Consider the following 23,605-nt stretch of genomic DNA (forward strand, 5'->3'; position numbering starts at 1 on the left):
CCCTGCTCAGCCCCACCCTATAACCAGCCCCCCCCTCGCCAAGCCCCTGCATTTGCTGTTCTGTGTGTGTGACTCACCTCCTCTTCTGTTTAAAGCTGCCTACTTCATTCATCATAGACAGCAGTTTATCTTTCCAGGTGAGTCCTCTGCATGGTCCCACTAACTGCCCCATGCCTCGAGCCCTCTGTCCCGCCCACCTGGGTACCCTCTCCCAGGGCACCTCTGAATGCCTGAGTCTCACGTACACCTATTTGAGAGCTGACTGTGTATGACAGCTGGGAAAGGGAGCAGGGTGGGTCACCTTGAGAGTGGGCCCTTCACAGGGCTAGTGATCTACTGGGAGGGACCATGACATCGGTCCTGTTCAGCCTCTTGCCCAGAGACTACAGGCAGCTTACCCAGGGTCACACAGCTGGGGGGTGGGGGTGGCAGAAATCCAGGTTGCAGAGTGAAGGGAGAGACCTTTCTGCCGATCCCTTATAAGCATGTTAGGATGTCTTCCCTTACATCCTGACAAGGAAGCTGCTTCCAGAAGCTGTCTTAGAAGGGGAAGCCAGTTTAGAATAGTCTGTGGTCTCACCCTCCTGAGCGTTGCTGCCTGGCGCCATCTGCTGGCGAAGAGATGAAATGCACCTTTAACTTCCAATCTCCTTGATTGTCTTCCACAAAAACTGTTTTGCACACCCACTACGTGCACTGCCTTTGCATTTGGCTGTATTCCTGCCCCCAAGGAGTTTATGTGGTTAGTACTTATTTCTCCAGCCGAGGATGACAGGCGTTCGTGTACTTAATCAGCAACCTTAATTCTTAATTTAGCCAAATGAAGTCTTGGTGTGTTTAGACAAAGACTGTAGCTAATTGTTTTTCTCCTGGGTTAAACAGACCTGTCTTGAAGTCACAGTATTTAGGTCAGTCCAGGATTTTCTGTCTCAGGCCTTGCATTGGCTTTTTGTTTCCTCCAGACATTTCGGCGTTTCCACAGGCAGTCCCATCCCCTGATGCGGCGGACAGCACCCGGTAGGCCTCCCAATGCTGTGTCCTCTTTCTCTTCTGTGGGGATTCGTTAAAGCTAGACCCGCACCCCTGGCCACCTCCCAGCCCGCCTTTGCGTGTCTGCCTGCCTGCTCTGGATGCTGAGCCGGCCGGCCGGGGTTCTCCGTGGGCTCATTCACTCCCTGCATCAGTGAACTCGGCCAGAGGGTTTTATTAGCCTCCAGCATATGCAGTCCTTGTGGGGAGGGCTGTTTTCAAATCTGGGGCAGCCTCATGACCCAGGAGAGGTGGGCAAAGGCCACTCAGAGATGCCTACCACAAATAGCTCCTGTTTAGGGAGCCCCATTCCCAATGTCCAGCTCTGCTGAGCCCTTGACTCCCATCTCCTCACACAGTCCCGTCTGGTGAAGGCAGGTATCGAAGTAGGTGGCGTCCTTAAAGGCGAAAGCCCCCACAGAGAAGTTAAGAAATTATATGAAGTCACACAGCTAGGAGGTGACAGCCGGTTCTCAAGGCGAAGTTCAGGTCCCGTGTGTGTGTGTTCAGAACCCCATGTACCGGGCATCAGATTTGAAAGGGCCTTGGTGGTTCCTGCCCTCCCCTCATCCCCCACCACCCTCAGGTTAGTCTGAAGAAGGCGGAGGCCAAAGAAGGGAAACGGGGTTTGGTCTTTGGCCTCCTGTCTGTTTCTGCAGCATCCAGACTGCCTTTCCCACAGGCAGGTGGGTCACAGTAAGGACGCGGGCCCAGGAGCCCTCTGTCAGACCTCCCACGGGAGTCCCCTGCCTGGCCGAGAGCAGAGTGGCCTGCCCTCAGGGTCTCCCTGATGAACTGTTTGACTCTTAGGCTTGATAACCAGCCCAAAGCAGACGTGTTGGAGGATCACGAAGCGGAGGTGAGTGAGGGTGACACGCAGCCCGGAGACCCTGCCTTCTCTCTCCTCTCCACCTCGTCTCAGCACTCCCAGGGGTATAGGGAGTCCATGGGTGCCACCACCTCAGGAACCCACCGAGGCATGTACATAGTGGGGAAGAATGATGAGGACAACGAAGCAGGCTTCTTTTTTTTTTTTAATCTTTGAAGCTAAAGTAAGCTCTCAGGGTTCCCAACCCTAGCCTGAGGCCCGGGGCCTAGCGTGGGAAGCTCTGGTTCCATCTGTCTGGGGTGCGGCCAGGCATCTGTATGATGTCAGAGCCCCCAAATGCTTAGCCGGGCCCAAGAACCGCTGTCTTAACCCAGCCACGCAGCGTGGCTTAGACTGACTGACTTACTCCTGCCTGGAGGACAGTCAGACACTCGGTTTAAACAAAGGAATGCCCAGAAAGGATAAATGGGTTAAATTTGTCTATGCTGGGGGTTGTTAACGTTCCTTCCTAGCGATTAGATGGTGTCCTCCCTAGGCCTTGGAGCCCTCTCAGAAAGAAGGGCCTCAGGGCCCACCTGAGCCAGACACCATATTTTGTGAGTGATGACATCAACACCCTGTGGTGCCAAGTGACCCGGCCACTGTCCACAGCAGGCCAGTGCAGAACTGCGACGAGACCCCGGGCCTCCAGCCCCCATGAGTCTCTCCCGGGCCTGTGGGTATGGCGAGTCGTTCGAGCCCAGGTCCGCCACCCATCTCTATGCCTTCCCCCTCCTTCCAGGCTGAGGAGCCAGAGGCCGGCAAGTCAGAGGCAGAGGATGACGAGGATGAGGTGGACGACTTGCCCAGCTCTCGCCGGCCCTGGCGGGGCCCGATCTCTCGCAAGGCCAGCCAGACCAGCGTGTACCTGCAGGAGTGGGACATCCCCTTTGAGCAGGTGGAGCTGGGTGAGCCCATCGGGCAGGGCCGCTGGGGCCGGGTACACCGCGGCCGCTGGCACGGCGAGGTGGCCATCCGCCTGCTGGAGATGGACGGCCACAACCAGGACCACCTGAAGCTGTTCAAGAAGGAGGTGATGAACTACCGGCAGACGCGGCACGAGAACGTTGTGCTCTTCATGGGAGCCTGCATGAACCCACCCCACCTGGCCATCATCACCAGGTAACCGAGCCCCCCCCCGTGCCCCCCCCACCGGCCGCATTGTCAGCACCATTATCATGCCTGTTGTTAAACTAAAAGGGTTTGTGTATACTCACATTTTTAAAACTATTCCTTTGTAAGAACGGCACCGGTCTTCTGGGCTCGTACTGGCTTTCCCCAGGCTGAGCGCTGGTCTGAGGCCAGTTTCGGTCTTTACCGCTCACCCAGCGTTCCTGGCACGTCGGCGACCCCAGCGGCGTGCTCCTAACTGTGGAGCCAGCATGGTTTCAGCCCTAGTTGTGGTATCTCTCCATTCCTGTGGTGTAAATACCCTCCCCATGGCTGATTTCAGGCTACCAGCACGAATCACTGAGAGTGGCCTGGGTCTGGGTTCTCTCTCTGGCTGATCACTGGTCACCCCCAGTTTATTTAGCTGGTCCTCTCGGGCTGGGCACTTTGCCGTAATGAATGTATTTAGTTCCCCGTGTCCGAGACCTTCTGGGAGGGCACATGCTAGCAAAGAGTATACGTATGTGATGTTCTGACCTAAGCTGTCTGTTTTACTGCAGAAAGTGCCCACCCGTCCTCCCTCCCCCACCCTGCAACTTGGGTGTGTGACTGTTCATCCCCCCCGCACCCACAGCACCCAGAGTGTGAGGTTGAAACATTTTGGCCTGTGGCCTTCAAAAAGTTGTTGCTGGGTGTTTACTTTAATAGTCAGGAACAGAAGTAAGAGGTTAGTGAAGGTATTTTGGAATATACATGGAGGTTTCAAGAAGACAGTAGAAATCACTTGAATCCATCTGCCGAGAACCCCCTCATTAATATTCTGACAACATTCCCAGTGGCTGGACCCTATGGTTTGTAAGAACCTTTTTTCTCCTCTCAAACAGACTATATTTACTAAGTAAAAATTAATTTCCCATTTGCCTGTTTATCAGAGACATAAAGCAGACCCACTAGAATTCCTGAGCAGGGTGGTACCGCCCACGTAACCCAGGGGACAGAATGCCAGCCCAAAGCACAACGACGTGATGCTTTAGCTTACACCATCTCAGCAGCACCCAGGGCACCAGCCCCCAGCTCTGTCTGTCCACGCATCCGTCCGTTCTCTCTTCACCCACCCGGGGCTATGAGAACCTGAGTCTGCTTAAAGGGAATAAATAGCAAAACGTTCATTACCCCCAAAATTCACATTTTAGGATATGCTGAGGGGATTCGAATGCAGACAAGGGACCATCAGCCAATATCCCATACCCCTTCAGCCAGTTCTCAAAGTTGCTGAGGCTCCAAGGATCCTGTCTCTTTGGAGAGGTTGCCTAAAACTAGCCCCTTCATGAGATGCCTTCGTGAACTTCTTTTGGGAACAGGGGAGTGAGCCATGCGTTCTCTCTGGGTCCTTGCCCACCCTGGGCTTTAGGAGTCCATGCAAGGAGTGGCCCAAAAACTTGAACCCATTGTCCAGGAATCTCTCTGACCCCCGTGATGCCACCCCCCTTCTACACAGGGCTTTACTGTAATGAAATCTCTGTGATCAGAGAACAGTAAAAATGATCATGAGAATCATTCCGGAGAGCCCCAAATGTTGCCTGCTTATAGTCCTAAAAGACCAGGTTCTTCCCCGAGTTTGAGGGACATGTTTCTGCCTCAAATCCTCCAAAGCTGGGTTGCTCTGGGTTGCCAGGAGCCTTGCTGAGCTGGGTTTCCTGTTCTGGGGTGCACAGGCTCAGAGCCACAGGGAACGGGGTACGTGTGTGTGTGTGTGTGTGTGTGTGTGTGTGATTTTGCACTCAGGCCAGGCCCAAGAAGGAATGGGTGTCAGGAGCTTGGTGGAGAACGAGGATTCCAGTGCCCACGGGCGAGGGGACAGAGAGAGACCTCCGGCAGTTGGGGTCACAGCTCTTTCCACGGCTACTTTCAGGCTCCCCAGAGGCTGGGGTTCGGCTGCACTGGCCCCACCTCTCAGCCTGACCCCACCACTCTCAACAGCTTCTGCAAGGGGCGGACGTTGCACTCATTTGTGAGGGACCCCAAGACGTCTCTGGACATCAACAAGACCAGACAGATTGCTCAGGAGATCATCAAGGTAAAGGACTATCCAGCTGGCTCCAGGGTTCCTGGCCACCCCCTGCTCTGTCTCTTCTCTGAGCTGGGCTGCCTCAAGGGTGGGACCTCAGCGCCTTCCCTCGGTCCGTGTCTCACCCGCTTAAAGCCAGGAGCTGGACACCCAGTCTGTGACGATGGATGGATTGGTCAGGGAGGAACACAGTAGGGTGTAAAGACACGTAGCCTAAGTTTGAATCCTGGTCCCTCCAGTTATGTGACTTTGGACAGGTCATTGAGCCTCCCTGAGCCTTAGCTTCCTCCCCCCGTAAGATGGGAATTCCAGTGTAACCTCCCCCATTGGATTGGCGCAAGACGAGAATGGGGTCATCTGCTCAGAGCACATTGGGCCCAGGCCCTGGCACAGAGGGAGAATCTGCCAGAACTGGATTAAGGGTGGGCCCAGGCTTTCTGCCTTCAAGTGTCCAGATCCAAGCTGCATGAGGACTGGCCCTCAGGCAGCCTTTTTTCTTCCTTTCATCTTTTTTTAAAAGTAATAAAACACAAATGAAAGAAAAGCTTCTCTGTAAGTTGCTGGCTTTAGCACCAAGCAGACCTAGATAAAAGCCAGACTACTGCTGGGTCAGAGTTCCTCCTTGCTTGCTTTCTGTTGAAACACTTGCTCTGACCAACTCCCCCCAACTCCCTGTCCCCTGCCTCCTCTCCTGCCTCCACCCCTGCCTTTCCTTTTTCTCTCTCTCTCTTCCTGGTGTGTGTGTGTGTGTGTGTGTGTGTGTGTGTCCTTTCCTTTTTCTCCCTCCCTCCTCCCTCTTTCTGGTGCATGCATGCGCCTATGTGTGTCTTTACCAAAGAAATCCCAAAGTCATAGTGACCTTCATGAGCAAGCCAAGATTTCCACGTGACACGTAACCATGTGGCTGAATTAACAAATTAAACTTTTAAAGCCTCAAAATTAAAATAGCACATTTACGCCTTCATGCGCAGTAAGTCACATTTCAGAGGAGTTGGAGGGAGCTGCTGGGTGTCACACCTGTTCCCTCAAACTTGCTGGGCCCTGCTCCCCTCCGGCTCCCCTGCTCTGTCCTCCTCCTCTAAACTGTCTTCTGTCCTTATGGTCAGAACACTGGGGAGTCTGTGTCTGTTGCTGAGGTCGGATGGATGAGCTCTCTGGAAGATTCTAGGGACAGACAAGAAAAGCTACTCAGAGACTTCAGAGATGAGATCCTGAAACTGGCTTGTTGGCTTGTTTGGTTTTCCTCTTGCTGAGAAGTGGTCACCTGTCCCCTTCCGCTGGAACCTTCTAAGCCACTTCCTTTTATACTCCTCTGTGGTTTTGAGGTTCAAAATACAATAGCAGGGTCCTGAACTTGAGCTGGCTTTGTGATGTAGGGGCCACTCTGGGAACACTGGGAAATTGTGGGAAGGGCAGGGAGTCCATGCTCCAGACCTGGGCATTTGACATCTTGTCTGTTGAAGCTGGCTTTTTGAGGCAGCTCTCTTGCAAACAAAGCTCAGAGGGGGACAGCAGCTTGTCCTCCATCATACAGCTGTTCAGCCCATGTTTGGGGGGCGGGGGTGGTCTTAGGCCACTGAGGAAGGCTTGTGCCTTGGTTTGGTTTGGGAAGTGGTAGATATTCTAGGAATGACCTTCTTACGTTCAGGATGGAATATTGGCAAGGAGTAAGTCACTCTCTCCTAGAAATCTCTGCTTCCACTGCATGGGGACAGCGGACCCCACACCGTCGCCATCGCGTGCCTTGTGTTAATTCATCTCCGACACTCTTCAGACCCCCTCGAACTGAGCTCTGGCCTCAGCTGATTTCTGTCTGATTCTGCCTCATGGTTCATTCTTTCTATTTCTTAAATGTGGTTTCTTGTTTACTGTTTTACTTCTCACCCCGAGAGAGTTTGAAAGCCGCCAAAGGACTCTTCATAGTGTGGGAAGTGACCTCAGTGTGGGAGGTCAGGAGGCTGGGAGGTGGCCTTACATGGGCCTCTTTCTGAGCGGGTGGGGATGGCCGTTCCAGCAGTAGCCTCTCACCCCCAATCCCAAGGGCATCAGGGTACATGAGAGTCTTGGGTTTCATGTCAGACGACAGCTTGACCTTGGATGAGATGGTGCCTGTGTTAGGTCACCTGTATCCCATACACCTGGCCGGTGTTCACCTCCAGATCAAGCGGTGGTTACAAGTCCCCCAGCCCTGTCCTTTCCCTGGGTAGACGAGGAAACAGGCTCAGAAGTACAGCGTCCAAGGCTACACGGTGACCTAGAACCTGAGCCGAGACGGAACATAGGGACATGGGTGGTAGTCAAGGTCTCCCTCTACCCCAGCACGGTTACTGGGACCACCTGTTTTCAGGGGCTTCCTTTGTGGGAGTTCCTCTCTGCTCCCCACCCTGAGCCCTTGCCTAGCCTGAAGGGGAGGCACATTGTACAAAGCCTGATAGAGACCCTATAGATCACTCGATTCCCATATGACCTAACACGGGGCGAGGCGGGTGGTTATCGTTATTCTTTATACACTTCCTGGCCATCCCCCCCAGCTCCCCACCCACACCCTCTCTACACTTCATACCTGAGCCAAGTGTATGGTGTCTGTTTGACACCATGGTGACGTGGACCAGCCTGGGACCAAACCTCAGCCATGCTCCTTAACTGCTGTGTGGCCTGGGGCCAGTGACTTCCTCTCTCTGAGGCTTGGTTTCCTCATCGGTACCATGGAGACCATTCTGCCGTCTAGGGTTCTGAAGATGGCTTGAGCTAACTTGGGAAGGGCCTCCAGCTGCCAGCCCAGCCTGGGTCCTGCCCCGCTGACATGAAGCTCTCTGTCTCCCAGGGTATGGGCTATCTCCACGCCAAGGGCATCGTGCACAAAGATCTCAAATCCAAGAACGTCTTCTATGACAACGGCAAAGTGGTCATCACTGACTTTGGGCTGTTTGGGATCTCGGGTGTGGTCCGAGAGGGCCGGTGAGTTGACTTCGGGTGTCCGTACAGGACAGGGAGGACCTGGGCTGTACCAGCCAGGGGCAGCCCTCCCTGTAGGAAAGGCTGAGTTCTACTGCGGTCCTATCCTCTAGTTCTGGTCCAGAATCAGGCTTGGGTGACGTTTGGGTCCCTTGTACATAGTACTTCATTCTCAGGCTGACGCCCATAGGAGGCTGCGTCCCCAGGGTTCACGACCCCAGGGAGGGAGACACGATGAGGAAGAGCATCAGGTTTTATTTCCCCCAAATCTTGAAGGGTGGTAATTGGGGAGTAAGGCTCTCTCCAAGAATCTGGGGGACCTCCGGGAAGGAGGATGGCAGTCTGGCTGGAGACTGAGACCTGGGCCAGGTTGTAAGATACACAGGCAGACTGATTGTCTCCTGGGGTGGAGAATCTGCTCCCTGCCGATACTGGTTACCGGCTGGCTTTCCTGGAAGAAGCTGGTTATCACCCTTCTCCAGGTACCTCGGCAGGTGCAGATCTGTGAACTGTTTTCTGGGATGTGCACGGGGGTGTGCTCGTCCTGGGGCATAGGTGTGCTAGGCAGCCTCTTCGCTGCTGGCTGAAAGGCCCCATGCCCTTGCCCTGGCTTCTTGGCCTCCAGGCGTGAGAACCAGCTGAAGCTGTCCCATGACTGGCTATGCTACCTGGCCCCGGAGATTGTGCGCGAGATGACCCCCGGGAAGGACGAGGACCAACTGCCGTTCTCCAAAGCTGCTGACGTCTATGCCTTTGGGTGAGGAGGCCCCTGATTTCCCCATCCTGGGGCTCTGAGGCCAAGTGTGGCCAAAAGAAGGGGCCCTGCTGGCTGGCAAGGGGGTGGCAAGGAGGCAGGGGCGGTGGTGTGCTGAGTCCTGGTTCTGCCACTTGTTGGCTAAGGGACCACATCCTGGATCTCTTCCCCTGCTGTAAAATGCAGAGAATTACGGTGCCTCCTATGAGGTTGCTCCAGGAGGACTAAGGTGATTTCTGGGCGTCAATCTCACACAGTGCCCCGTGAGGATGCTGACCAGAGCTCAACACTGTCCCTCTGGGAGAACCAGGGGGTTCTGCCAGCCCATCTCTAGTGCCCCACAAAGGTGACCAAAAGAAAAACAGAATAGGAATACAATGTGAGCCAGATACAGAATTTAAAGTTGCTCCCAGCTACACTAAAAAAAGAAAAACGGATGAAATCCGTTGTAATCATGCATCTAACTCTAGATCCAAAATGTCATTGCAACATGTCATCAAAACAAAAGATTGAGGAGTTATTTTACTCCCACAAAGTTTTCTAGGATTTTGATGAGTATGTTACCCCCCTACGGCACCCCTCAGGTTCACTCTCCACGTGTCCATTGTTCAGTAGTCCCACATGGCTATAGTGGCCCCTGCCTTGGATCGTGGGTGGCTGAGGGAGAAGGCCAAGATGAGTCAAGAAAGGCAAGGCAGCTTGGAGAGGCTGGGTGAGAGCCTCACTCTGGAATCTCAGGGTACCTTCTTGTGGGAGGTAGTCTCTTCCTGTCCTGACCTGGGATGTAGGCATGAGCCCCGCTGAAGATCCCTGTATCAGGAACTCTGTTCGAAGCCTGTCCAGCCTCGCACTTCCCACCGCAGGGCCTTTGGGCCACGGGAAGGCCACCAGGATGCCGTCATAGTATTTCTGGAAGCGTGGTGGGTGGGGAAAGCGGGAGGAGGATCCTGGGTGCGCTGGCTGGGTTCCTGGCACTATGGCAGCAGGAGGTCCTGGGCGTGTGAGCTGGGCTGGGCGGTTCAGCCGCTCACGCTGCCCGGGCGGTCCCCACAGGACTGTTTGGTATGAACTGCAAGCAAGAGACTGGCCCTTTAAGAACCAAGCGGCAGAGGCCTTGATCTGGCAGATTGGAAGTGGAGACGGTATGAAGCGTGTCCTGGCCTCCGTCAGCCTGGGGAAGGAAGTCACTGTGAGTAGCCACCTGTTCTCAGAAAGGGAGGAAGGGCTGGGGCGGGGGGCGGGGCACACGACAGGTGCGCCGTCCTTCTGCATTCACTCACCTGAGAAATGGGGCATGGAGGCAGAAGTGTCCTAAGCGAGCCTCTTTGCTTGCCCACCAAAACACCTGTGTCCTTTATTACCCAACTGTGTTTCTTTAGAAAAACCATTGTCTTAAAAAAAGGAAAAAAAGGACCAGAAAGAAAGGTCCTGGTTTTAATTGACTCATGAGTTGGAAAAGATAGTAGAGCCCTGTATGTTCCTTACATGGAGGAAGATGATCAAATCCTCCCCGCACCGAACACAGACAGGGTTTTCCTGTGGCATCACATGAATCTCACCCCGAATGTTCTTCTCAAACACCCAAGAACCAGTCGAAGTTTCCGCAGCGTATTTGTCAAAAAGCCAGATCATAACACAGGTGCGGACCTCCTGCTGCTGGACACCACCAGTGGTTTCTCTGTATGGCCGTTTCTAAGTGTCCCGGCCCCAGCACAGTGGTGTAAGGAAGGCAGGGCTGGATGTTACCATCCCCATGGTAATCAGGCGGAAGCAGGTGCTAGCCCGGATGTGAACACGCTCCAGGAGGTATCTGGGGGGCCTAGCCCTGGGGGTGCCTGCCTGGAGGGATCCCCAGTGCGGGTCCAGTTGAGCTTTAACTGGGCTGTGAGCTGCTTGCTGACGCCAGGGACGGTGCTAGCAGAGTCACCGTCTGCAAGTGGAACAGGCCCAGGGAGAAAGGCTCCTGATTTTCCTTTGGGACCTGACCAGATCAGAATGCTCGTTTAGGACATGGTGCCTGGGGTGCTTTATTCCAAGGGGGACCTGCCATCTGGTTGAAGAGCAGACTCTCTCTGTACACGTGTGCTCCTCCAAGAGGGACACCAAAAGGCTAATCTGTAGCCCCAACACCAGGCTCTTTGGCCACTTGATAGCACCTCTTCTGGGCTGTTGAGCAGGGCAGGTGGGTCATGAGGGCCTCCCCATGCTCTTGGACTCCTTCCCGGGTAGACCCACCTTTCCCTGGCATAGCCCCGGGCCCCTGGGGCCTAGAGGTAGGAGAGGTTCAGGCTCCAGGCTACTGAGTCATTCAGACTGCAACTTAAGCAGCTGGTACCTTCTAATCTTCTTCTTCTTTTTTTTTTTTTTCCCAAAGATTTTGTTTATGTATTTGACAGAGAGAGATTACAAGTAGGCAGAGAGGAGGGGGGGACGCAGGTTTCCTGCTGAGCAGAGGGCCGAATGCGGGGCTCGATCCCCGAAGGCAGAGGCTTAACTCACAGAGCCACCCAGGTGCACCCCGTCTTTTTTTTTTTTTTTTTTTTTAAGATTTTTATTTGAGAGAAGAGAGTGTGAATGGGGCAAGGGGTTGCGGGGGGGTGGGGATTCAGAGGGAGAGAGAATCCCAAACAGATTCCCCGCTCAGTGCAGAGCCCCAACAGGGGGCTCAATCCCAGGACCCCTAGATCATGAGCAGCGCCGAAATCAAGAGCCGGATGCTTAACTGACTGAGCTGCCCAGGTGCCCCTTAATTTTTTAAAATACATATCTGACAAAATCAAGATCATAACATGTAGCTCAGTTTTTAAAATCATGACATTTTTTTCCTTGTGGCGTTTTGATGTGCTTATTAACTCAAATCATGAACAGAGCCTTGTTTTTACACCTGTCTGCCCCTGTAGGCCCTGGCGTACACCCTAATATGGCTACTTCTCTGTTGTTGGACATTTAGGTTATTTCCAGTTTTTACCTGTTAACAATAAAGTCACGAAGGACACCTTTGTATAAACCAGAGGGTGCCTGTATGTTTGTTTTATGTGAAAGAAAAAATAGCGAGTTGCTTTCCTGGTAGCAATCTCCGTTCTCTCCCTGCGCACTCGCAGTCTTGGCGCACAGAGTGATGGGTGCGGTCTTCAGGAGGGGGAAGGCCCGGAGCAGAGCGTAGAGCCCTCCAGAGGCAAGTGAGTCAGAGTGCAACCCTGACTACAAGTCAGCATCACCTGGGAGCTTTTGAAAATATCAGGACCCCAGGGCCTCGACCAGAGAGAAGGATTTAATTGGCCTGGGTTGGGGCTAAGATCATAATTAATTTTATCTTTCATGTTCCGTTCTGGAAGGATTTCTTACAGTGTGGGGTTGCGGGTCCTTTGAAGCCCCTTAAGAATAGATTAGGGAGCAGGGAAGTGGGGAAAAGAGAAAATGTTCCAGTAGTCAGCTCCTGGTTCGTGAAAGTTGACTTTCCTGTTTGGTTTTTTGGGGTTTTTTGTTTGTTTGTTTGTTTGTTTTGTTCTGTTTTTTTTTTTTTTTTTTTTAAACACATTACCATTGGTGGGTAGAGGGGGGCATAAGTCAGGGGCAATAAAAAGTGATTTTTGAATCATAGTCAGAAGCAGGGAGTGCCCCCTCTGCAGAGCACCTTTCTCTGCCCTTCCAGCCAGTGCTGTAAGTTCACCACCAAGTTTCTAGCCACAGCAGCCACAGTGAGTAGTGCGCCTAGGCTGACGTCAAAAGGCCAGAACGCTTCTTAATGAAAACCAGCAGTCCCCCACCTCAGGTCACGCTCCAAAAGACCAGTTCTTGTTCTAGCAGCTTTCCACTCCCTGTCCCTCTGCCCCTTCTCTGCTCAGCCTCCCGTCAGCTTTCCCTCTATCCTTTTATTAAGACTGATTCTGTGTCAGTATAATTGAATTGTCCATGCTATGTCTGCAGATGGAGGCCAAAAGTAAAAAGAAAATAAATATGGGTGCGCCATTGTAATAGATTCTAGTTGCCATGAGCTGCTGATTAAGCAGCTCACGACATTTTCCTCTTCGTGCGTCTCTCTCTTTTCTTCCATTCTGTCACTCACTCAAAGGCTCACCACAATTTTGTTGGCTTCACACGTGGACCATGGTTTTCTTGTGCAGTTTTAGGTTTTTCCTGTAGTTTCTGATTGTCTTCTTTTTTTCTTGCTAAGAATGGTCACAAGCACCACCTTTGCTGTATTCCTGAGGTTTTGCAGCTCCTACGTACTGCTTATGGAATGGAATTTGTCCTATTCTTCTTAGGGCCCATTGGTTTCTCATGATCTGGATAATGGAATTTTAGGCCTGCTGTAGTGCTGTCATCCTTGCATTTCTTTTTGTTCATCCCTGGCTCAGTACTAGAATTTCATGTATCGCAGGTCTCCCTATATCTTTATTTGCTTTCCAGTAAAATGCGAGAGAACCCTAAAAGAACTCCCTCCCAGTGGTTGCATAGGAGATAATCTTTGAATCCTTATATGTGCCTGAGCAAGTCCTGATTTTGTTCTCACACCAAGAGGTTCACAATAATCTTCCCTAAGAACATGAAATTTTAGGGACGCCTGGGTGGCTCAGTTGGTTAAGCAGCTGCCTTCGGCTCAGGTCCTGATCCCAGCGTCCTGGGATCGAGTCCCACATCGGGCTCCTTGCTCGTCAGGGAACCTGCTTCTCCCTCTGCCTCTGCCTGCCATTCTGTCTGCCTGTGCTTGCTCTCTCTCCCTCTCTCTCTCTGACAAATAAATAAATAAAATCTTTAAAAAAAAAAAAAAAAAAAACATGAAATTTTAGCTGTGCTGTCAGCATACAGCACGTGTCCAGGGCATTGCTGAAAAATCAGATAATCTTAAAATTCTCAATCTTTTGTACATGCCCTATTTTATTCTCTCTGGGAACATCTAGGATCTTCTCTTTATCCTTGTTGCATTGAAATGTCATTAAAATATGCCTTAGAGGGGCGCCTGGGTGGCTCAGTGGGTTAAGCCGCTGCCTTCGGCTCAGGTCATGATCCCAGGTCCTGGGTTCAAGCCCCACATCGGGCTTTCTGCTCAGCAGGGAGCCTGCTTCCTCCTCTCTCTCTGCCTGCCTCTCTGCCTACTTGTGATTTCTCTCTGTCAAATAAATAAATAAAATCTTAAAAAAATATATGCCTTAGAATAAGTTTATTTTTCTTGGTTTGATACTCTTTTTTTCAGTGAGGTCCCTTCACTGGGCCTTTTCAGGTAAAGATTCCAGTTTCCCTTAAAAGTTTCTGGGAAATTTTCTTTCATTATGTCTGCATTACATAGTTTCCTGCCCTATTTTGTTTTCTCTTGTGGAAACTCCCATTGGACAGAATTTGGTCCTTAGTGAGCTTCTGTGTCTTTTACCTTCTTTGATATTTTTTCTTCCTACCTAAAATCAGGGGCACAATCTGGGGAGCTTCCTGGATTTTATCTGCCAGTATTCCTATCTAATGTATTGTTTCAGAGGTTCTGTGATTAGGGGGTATAGCTCAGGGGTAGAACATCGGATTGCAGAAGTTCTGTAATTAATCTCAAGCTCTTCCTTGTTTGTTGGTATGTTTTTATTGATCTTGTTTTATGCTTCTACACACACACACACACACACACACACACACACACTTACTTTACTCCAGAGTTGGTGTTTTGGTCAGTGTATCTTTGGTCTTTCTTGTTTTCCTAACCTGGTGGGCAATCCCACGAAGTGTAGTTGTCCTCAAGAACAAAAACCTGAGCATACATGGGTGAGCACTTTCTGCCTGGCTGGGTGGGCAGGCCTGTCTTCTTGCCGGGGCTCTCCTGAACCGAAAGGCTGAAAAGTGTGCGGTAAACACTCAGATCCGGAAAGCAGGCAGCAAACTGCCAAAGTGAGAGGAGCTTTACTCTCTCTCTCTTTTCTTTTTTCCCTAAGTAGGCTCCACACCTAGCGTAGGGCTTGAACTCATGACCCTGAGATCAAGACCTGAGCTGAGATCAAGAATTGGACACTTAACCACCTGAGCTACCCTGGTGCCCCTTGGGGGGCAGTCAGGACAGGTGTTCTGCTGGCTCTCAAGCACTCCCCTCTGTTTCATCTTCTGGCCACTCCCAGCCTCCATTGCTGTATCGCTGAGGCTCCCACCCCTGTCACAGCTCTACCCCACATATATTCTGAGCATCTTGCATTTCTTCTGCTTTCTGTTTGAAAATTCTACAACCCCATTTCTTTCTTTCTTTTTTTTTGTTAAGATTTTATTTATTAGAGAGGGAGAGAGGCAGAGGGAGAAGGAGAAACAGGCTCCTGCTGAGCAGAGAGCCCAATACAGGGCTCAATTCCAGGACCCTGGGATCATGACCTAAGCTGAAGTCAGACGCTTGACCAACTGAGCCACCCAGGCGCCCCTATAGCCCCATTTTTTTTTTTAAGATTTTATTTATTTATTTATTTGACAGACAGAGATCACAGGTAGACAGAGAGGCAGGCAGAGAGAGGAAGGGAAGCAGGCTCCCTGCTGAGCAGAGAGCCCGATGCGGGGCTCGATCCCAGGACCCTGGGATCATGACCTGAGCCGAAGGCAGAGGCTTTAACCCACTGAGCCACCCAGGCGCCCCTATAGCCCCATTTCTGATCTCTTTCCTATAGCTGTTTGTTCAGCTTTGTTCCTGTTATTCTAGGGCGGTGTAAGAAGGAAAGAGGGGAGACAAGCTCGTGCACTTTGTTTTCCCCTGGAAAGCTTGAGAGCTCTTCTGAGATTCATGGCCAATCTTCTTAACATGGGCAGGATGTTGGGGGACCACCACATGGAGGCGGGGTCTCAAGAGCATCAAAGGGACCCTATGCAGAGTACCCGAGCTGCGCCCTCCTCTCCCTCCCCACCAGCTGTCACCCCCACCCCTGCCGGCTCTGTTCACAGGAGATCCTGTCTGCCTGCTGGGCTTTCGACCTGCAGGAGAGGCCCAGCTTCCCCCTGCTCATGGACATGCTGGAGAAGCTGCCCAAGTTGAACCGGCGGCTCTCCCACCCCGGCCACTTCTGGAAGTCTGCTGAGTAAGTAGCCCCTCGGTGGGCCTTCGCAGCCTCTCCTGGTATCTTAAAGGGTCCACGCTGTCTAAGACTTAGATCTGGGGAATACACAAACCAGATCACCCCCTTGCCCAAGTGATACTAGGATCTTGTTTATTTCAGAGACTCCTTTTGAGACACGAGCGTCTCTAGTCCTTTTCTGTGAAAACCTGCATATCCCTGTTACCAGAGCAGTGCTGATGCTGGGCCCAGACAGGCCCGGACGAGAGGAATCTGCCTCAGAAGGGGCCAGACAGGGCCCGTTGGAGGCCAGAGCAGTGTGGGTATTAGAGCAACACCAACATCAGCAGAGCTGCTCTGACTTAAAAGGATGTAGACTCGAGATGGCTTTGGAGCCCCCCAGACCAGCCACCTGGGTTGGGGACCACATGGCCCGAGTTTCTGTGCCACTTTGAGGCGGGAAGGCCACCCCCCTTCTGTTTAATCACACAGTCCTTCGTGCCCCCTTGGCACCAGGTGGCCTTTGCTCCTCCTATCCATTCTGCCTCATTCCCCTTTCGCTCTGTCCCTCTGGCTCTGGCTCTGCCTGACCCTCAGAAGTGGGCCTCTGCCCTGCTGCAAACCCTTTGTGGGAATCCGAGGAAGTCCGTCATTCTAGGCCTCAGTTTCCACAGCTTTAAAAAGTAGGCTGGGGCCGGATCGGGGCGTGGCCTCGTAGCGTGGGGAGTGTGTTAGACTTTGCAGGCACGAAGGGAAATTGGAGCCACAGCTCCCATCCCTAGGATTTGTAGTGTGGCCAGCAGCCGCGCGAGGCTGTCACAGTCCTGAGCACGGTCTCTATGGCAAGGACTCAGCTCTGCCATTTGATGCAGGAGTAACCAGGGACAGCACATAAACCAGGGGGCTGGCTGGGCGCTAAGAAAGCTTTATTTATGGATGCGGCAACTGGAATTTCATGCAACTTTCTTTTTTTAAGATTTTTATTTCATTTGACCGAGAGGGGGGGCACACAAGTAGGGGGAGCAGCAGAGGGAGAGGGAGAAGCAGACACCCCACTGAGCAGACTCCCCATTGGCACTCGATCCCGGAACCCTGTGGTCGTGACCTGAGCTGAAGGCAGGCGCTTAACCGACTGAGCCACCCAGGAGTCTCTCATGCAACTTACACATATTATGAAATCTTCTTTTGATTCCCCCCAACCCATTTAGAAAGGCAAAAACCATTCTTAGTTTGTGTATTGTGCAGAAATGTGTTGAGCAGTCCATATGTGAAAAGACCCCTGAACGATAGGAATGGTTTTAAGCTTTTTTAAGGCAAAGGGCACTTTCTAAAAGTGCGATCTCCCCCAGACTCCCCATATATAAACCAGAAAAAGTGGAGCTGCTCTTCCTAGTTGCAAGGGCAGGAACCTGTCCACACCCCCAAGGTGGCTGCTGGGGCACCTGCCATCCCATCACTGACCCCTGAGAAGCTGCTCCTGGATTTCCTACCTGCTGCCCAGGTGTGTGGTGGCAACAGCATCCATCCTAGTCTAGAAAGGGCCAGTTAGTAAATATTTTAGGCTTGTGACTCATATGATCTCTATCATATGTTCTTGGTTTTTTCTGTTTTGTTTTGTTTTTCACCTTTAAGACGATCCATCTTTTTGTGGCTGGATTTGGCTTAGGTACGGTTGGCTGGCCCATCTTGAAAACAAACCAAACTGGGTTTGAAGCTATAGGCAAGGGGGGAGCCCAGCATGAGTCACCCGACCAGGGGATGCCGGTAAGAGAACTCACTGAAGAAACGTGGTAAACCGCTGACTTAGGCCATGTGCAGGGACGGCCTAGAGGAATGACAGTTTGAGGTTGGGAACCCTTTCTCTTAGAATGCCACGTTAGTGTCCATATTTTGCTCTGAAGATGGGTCAGAGTCTAGTGCAAATGGGGGACAACAGAATGTTGCCACTGGAGGTGTGGGTACTTCCCAGCCATTGCTGAGTACCTGCCACACCCCTGAGGAGACAGAAGGCCAAGGCCAAGCCTCGGCCAGCCGGGAGCTTGCAGTATAATCAGTGAATGGATGAGGGAATGATGCCAACATGCTAAGTGTTGTGCCAAAGAACAGCCTTCGTGGGGTGCTCAGCCACACTCATTGCCCACTCTGCCCACCTAGGGAGCTTGAGGAAGGGTTCTCCAGAAGAGGGGCCGTTGGAACTGGCTTTCCAGCAGGAGCTATCTTGGTAGAGATGAGGAGAGTGGGGTTCCCCTGGACTCAGGGCAGCTTGTTTAACATCCTGGGCCCAAGTTTGGTCATCGACAGAAGAGAAGGCTGCACTGGGCGGGTCTAGCATTCAGGAGATGATTCCAGATTCCCTAAAGACTGTAGAGCCCCAGCTTCTCATTTCACAGGTGGAAGACAAAGCCACAGTTGGGTGGTGTCCCCTGCCCAAAGCCATCTGTGTTAGCTGCTAAGGGGGAAAATGCCAGCCTACCTGAATGAGCCTCTCACCGCTTCCTTCCTGTTCATGATTTCTACTTCAACACGTTCCGCCTCTAATTCTCATTTTCTCTTTTCTTTCCCATCTGTCTTGTTGCTTTTTTATTTTTGGGGGGGTGGTGGACATGCTGGCCTGTGCTGTCCTCTTCCCACTCCATCATCTCCCTCCACCTGTCTGCTTCCGGCGCCCGACTCCGTCACCCGCGGGACGGCGCTCTTCCCGCACTTGGCCACACGGTCGCCGGGCACCCCCAGTCGCTGGCGGAGCCGCTACTACGGGAAAGGGCGTGACGGTCGCCTGGACTTTCAGAACTCCTGTCCGGCTCTGGAGGAATAGTGTGTCTTCTGTTATTCTGCTCATTCTCTGCCTGTTTGCACCCTGCTTCCTGTTCTCTGTCTGCATCCGCTTCCCCAGTTTCCTCTGTTCTGTTCCCCTAAGCCAAAGTGATGTTCCCGTAGGCAAAATGGCCCCCCACAAGGGTCCTACAGGCTTGTGTGTGTCTCGCAGGGCTGAGAGGAGGCCCACAGCACGTGGCAGGATCTCCGTCCACCCACTGTGGCGGATGTCGGCTTGTCCCAGGGTGGAAGCGAACTCGGGAGCCTTGGTCCAAGGCCAGGGCACCCTTCAACCAGAGCTTAAAGAAGGGAACACAGTAAGCAGGAGTGAACTTTCAGGAAGTCTGGTTTGATAGTCAAGGGCTGAGGGGCCACGGGTCCATCGGCCAACCTCTGTCTAAACATCCTGTGACTGTCCCGGGGAGCATGGGACAGGTGCTCTGTGCCGGGTCCCTTCTGAGCCCTCTGTGCTGCCAAGCCTGGGATGGAGCGGGGACGCCTTTCTCCCTCTCTGCGGGGAAAGTGAGTCCCCTGCCCTCTGCCCCGGCCAGGCCTCTGCCGCTCCATGGGCTCGGCTTCTGACTCTGTACTCCTCTCTTCTCTCTCTCCCCGTAGGTTGTAGGCCTGGCTGCCTTGCATGCACCTGGGGCTTTCCTCCTCCTAATCGACACTCGGCACCGTGACTTCCGCTCAAGCGCCAACTGACGTGCGCGCACTAACCCAGGGGATGCGATCTCTGCCGCTCCAGGCCTCTCTCCCGAGACTTCTTCTTTTGCTTTGTTTGTTTTTTAAAACCAGCGTCCTCCCCCTCTCCATGGCCCGTGTGTCCCAGAATAACTGCCATCCACGAGGACCCCCTAACAGCCCCCCCCACCCCGCCCAGCAGAGCTGCCTCCCCTGTCCAGGATTTTATCCTCTAACTCTGCCTCTGTGGGGTGGCGCCGGTGTGTTTGGGCGGTCCTGTCTCCCCACTAACACCTCCGTGAGGTCGACTGCCCCTGACCCCGGGACCTGGCTGGGTCCACAGTGCAGGGGAGGGCTTTTGCTTGGCTGTTAACCTGCAAGGTCTTGTCCGGCAAGGAGTGGGATGATTTCAGAGCTGCCCAAGGCCAGTCCCATCTGGGGGCATTGGGTCCCATTGCTGTGAAAGACACTGGCTGGGAAGGGCTTTGTCCCCAGCGGTGCCCTCTGGAAAGTGGTCTTAAAAACAAAGGGGGCCTGCCTGTTGCCAAACAGTTGCACTGATGAGAGCAAAGTTTCTGCTGCCGATCCCCACAGACAGAAAGTACCAGACCTCAGTGAGCGTTCATCAAGAGGGTGGCTGAGAGGCTACACGCAGTCACTGGGCTGCTTCCCAGATGCAGGTTCCTGGGGTTCCCCCAAACTGAGTCCAGGTCTCTGGAGGCGGACTCTAAGAGTCTGCATTTCTACATTGCCCCCCAATGTTTGGGGACCATTTCTGAAAGGATTGTGTGAGGCCGCTCTCTCGGTACCTGGGGTCCGGTTTCTTTCTTCCCCCAGTTGCTCTCGGAGCAGAGCTCTCCTGGGCCACAAGTGAGACAGTAGCTCAGTCGAGGCCATGGCAGTGAGAGCAGGCCAGGTGCCAGGCACTCCGAGACTGAGAAGCCCCTGCCCCCCGGGAGGGTATGTGACCAAGTCTTAGCCCCGAGACCAAGTCTGACCAGGAGCAGCTCTGCTAAGGCTTGCTTCTCGCTGGGGGCAGGTCCTCTGTGGAGCTTGTGAAACAGGCCCGCTCCTTGGCTAACATCCTACTTCCGATCAAGGCCAGTGGGGCCGTAACCCATGTTTTTGTTCCTCTTTGCAGCATTAACAGCAGCAAAGTTGTACCCCGGTTTGAAAGGTTTGGCTTGGGTGTCCTGGAGTCCAGTAATCCAAAGATGTAGCCAGCCGTGTGGTTTTTCTGCCGATTTCTTTTCTTCTTAAATGTGTTTCTAAAGCATCCAAACAACCACCATGCCACAAACGAAAACACTCTTCGAAACGTCAGTCCACCCTCCTAAGTGGTGCAGACCAGGAGTGTGAGTCCTTGACTCCGACCCGTCCATCCAAGGAAACATCCGGCCGGCGTTAGAGCCACACCTGCTGTTTCTTCTTCAAGTGATATCACCACCAACCAGACCTGCCCCGACAGGCAGCGAAAGTTTACATGGATGTTTCTGGGCCGTGAACTCAATGCTTCACAATAGGTAATAATAAACGGTGGCCGCAGAGGCACACTGGCACCACTGGCCTGGATGGTGGGAGAGGCCTTCCCCTCTGGAGGACCATGGCGGCGGTGAGGAAAAGGAAGAAAAGCACCATCCTTGTGGCTGTTCCTGGGGTCGGATGGGGACCACAAGGTTTGACCTGGACTCTGCTTTGGCCCCCTTTGGTTCTCCCCCTATCCTAACAAAGGGACACTGTCCCTTTTTCTTCTGGCAGAGGAAACCAGAGGCCAAGTGGGATTTTGAGGGTCAGGAGTTCCCAGAGGGCTTGGGTTCCCTTTTGACCCCAATTATCCAGCCTGTCCCTGCTGGAAAAGTCAAGACAGATTAAACCCAGATAATGTCTGGATTGATCCAGGGGCTGTTGGCCAGGATTTCCAGCACCTGTAGAAAACTCTCTCACACAGCTTCCAGGAAGACCCCAAGGAGATGGTACTCAGGGCTTCAGCTTTTTAGACACATCCCAGTCCTGGCTGAGATTTGACCCCAGAGCTAAGGCCCAGCCCTGCAGCTGCGTGTACCATGAGGGCTTGTACCCAGGAGAACAAAAAGGGGAGCAGGAAGGAGAAGTGGCAGGCAGCGGGTTCCTGAGCTCACCCTCCCAGCCACAGGGTGACCTGGCTCTTCAGAAACCCCATTAGTCATGCCAGGGTTCTGGAATTGCCCACCTCTTCTCCTCCAGTCCTGTTGAAGGCCCGGAGCCACTCCTGACTCTTCCACTGTCCTTATTCTGAGCCCTTAGCTAAGACGGGAGGCCTGTGCCCCTCCACACTGTTCATGCAGACCCACTCAGTCCACCAGTCCTCAGAGCCTCCCCTGAACCAAGTCAGGACATCTACGTGTGTATATTTGCACCAGAAGGAGGGGCTTGACTGGGGAAAGTCCGTGAAATGAACATATTCTGCCTATCTTCATTAGAAGCTGTCACCTCAAGAGAACAGTTCCAGATGACAAAGAAGCCTTCAGTGGGTGTTAGGCCATGGTAGGCCTCAAACCAGAACCGACCAAGGGTGATGAGGCTGGAGATGTAGTTGGATTCAGACCCAGACCATGTGTCCATGCTCTGAGCCAAGATTGGGGGGGTGCGGGGAGACATGTGGCCCTCCCATCCCTTTCATTTAGACCTACCTAGCAGAGCTCCCAATCTTCAGAGCCTTCTCTGAGTCTGGCCAAAAGGTCATATGAAGCAGGCCACTGACCAGAAGTGGTGGGGCTGCCTTCCTGACTCCAGGTCCGACGCCCCTTGGCTGACCCACGCCTGGAGAGCACAGCTGTGCAGCAGGGCGAGGTATCCAGGCTCCCGCTGCCCATCGGCACCCCAGACCTGAGCTCCTTAACCTCTCCCAGTGAGGGTGTGGGCAAGACGAGAGCTGTAAGCCCGGTGGCTTCAGCTCCTGGTGGGTCTTCCATCTTCTTTGGGGCTCTTTGCTTCATCCCTCACCCCTTGGCCTCCCCGATGAGTGTCACGCCTGCAGGTCAGTTCAAGAAGCTTTCATCGAACACCCACGGTGTCTTGCCCAAGTGCAGGGGACGCTGCGATGGGAGCAGTGACAGTCCCTGCCCTTAAGGAACTAACACTGCCAAGAACCCTGAGGGGGAGCTGAAGGTGTGGAGGACAGCCCCTGCATCTTCAGGACCCTGGACAGCCGGCCAGCTCTTGGCTTAGCCTCTGCGCTGCCTGACATTTAAGAGAAACTTGGTCCCCTACTCCCTCTCAAAGTGACTGTGAATTGAGGTTGGGAAGACACGCTTGCCCTTCTGTGTGCTCTCCCATCTGCCGTGGAGACACATGAAGGACGGCCAGATACTGTGAATTCAGTGCTCACAGCCGACTGTGAAGGGGATGGCAGAAGCTGGGACAGCCTCCCCAGTGAGAGCTCTGGGGGCTGTAGAGGTCCCCGCTGGGGCCTGAGAATGGAGCCCAAGCTTTGGTCCTTCGCAGCACACCTCCAGTCCCAGGCATCCCCTCCAAAACCCTAGGGCCCATGTCCCTGCTGCCTTTAACCCCCAGAGCCGCAGCCGCTGGCTCTCCATTCAACTCGAGGTCTTCAATCCTACCAAGTTCCCCATTGGTTGTGGGCAGTGTAGCAACGTTGACCTCTCTGTGTCACCAGATCAGTGCAGAGTGCTGGAATCCTGTCCTCTCATGGCATTCTCCTTGTCATCACAGGGAGCAGCCATGTGCCCTGTAAGCCTGCATTGCTATTGTTCCGTGTTGATTAGGGGGCTGGGTGGAGACATAAATGTGAAGCCGTTTTGGGAGCTCGTGTGATGCTACAGTGTTAGCCCGGATTTCATTCATGTGTGTGTGTAAAACCAGCGTCTTCCGTGGCCACAGGCACACACTTGCTTTTTTGAATGTGATGTAAAATTTGTACAGTAAAAGTTTTTATATTTTCTATCAACTGCATTTGTCTTCCAGAAATGCTATTAATTTAAATTAAAATGGTTAGTATTAATGAACGCACTGTATCAGTTTTTTTGCCACTGGCAGGAACACATCCTTTGTGCCAGGCCTAGCCTGGGTGTCTGGAGTTGGTGAATAAAATTGTACCAAGGTGTCTGGGGCTTGTGTCTCCTTGGGTCAGTTCCAGATGTGCATGGGGAGCTGCTCGGATGGATGGCATGAGGGAACAGGAACGGGGCTGGGGAATCGGATCCCCTCTAGGAGCTCCTTCCAGAGAAGGCGTCCGTGGACCTGGAAGTCAGACGGAGGAGTGGACACAGAACAGCATCAGATGGACAAGAGAATGGTCATCCAGCCTCCAGCACTAACAG

The 23,605-nt window shown here is 53.0% G+C and overlaps 1 protein-coding gene across 8 annotated transcripts in view; it reads left to right on the forward strand.

Annotated features, from left to right (window-relative positions):
- Positions 1–23,388, forward strand: part of KSR1 (kinase suppressor of ras 1) — a 146,952-nt gene extending 123,564 nt beyond the window's left edge. For 3 of the 8 annotated variants that reach the window (XM_047709058.1, XM_047709062.1, XM_047709065.1), the window contains 11 exons: positions 96–137; positions 963–1,017; positions 1,840–1,888; positions 2,640–3,019; positions 4,988–5,084; positions 7,900–8,033; positions 8,656–8,787; positions 9,838–9,973; positions 15,679–15,812; positions 18,522–18,602; positions 20,428–23,388. In XM_047709058.1, coding sequence (XP_047565014.1) covers positions 96–137; positions 963–1,017; positions 1,840–1,888; positions 2,640–3,019; positions 4,988–5,084; positions 7,900–8,033; positions 8,656–8,787; positions 9,838–9,973; positions 15,679–15,812; positions 18,522–18,602; positions 20,428–20,506 — 1,319 coding nt within the window. In that variant the 3' untranslated portion in view covers positions 20,507–23,388. Of the gene's footprint in view, positions 1–95; positions 138–962; positions 1,018–1,839; positions 1,889–2,639; positions 3,020–4,987; positions 5,085–7,899; positions 8,034–8,655; positions 8,788–9,837; positions 9,974–15,678; positions 15,813–18,521; positions 18,603–19,217 lie in introns of all 8 variants that reach the window. The other 5 variants (XM_047709063.1, XM_047709060.1, XM_047709059.1 and 2 more) reach the window with 5 other exon arrangements.
- Positions 23,389–23,605: the final 217 nt, after the last annotated feature.

This window comes from Lutra lutra, chromosome 16, assembly GCF_902655055.1.
Source record: "Lutra lutra chromosome 16, mLutLut1.2, whole genome shotgun sequence".
Classification (NCBI taxonomy): Eukaryota; Metazoa; Chordata; class Mammalia; order Carnivora; family Mustelidae; genus Lutra; species Lutra lutra.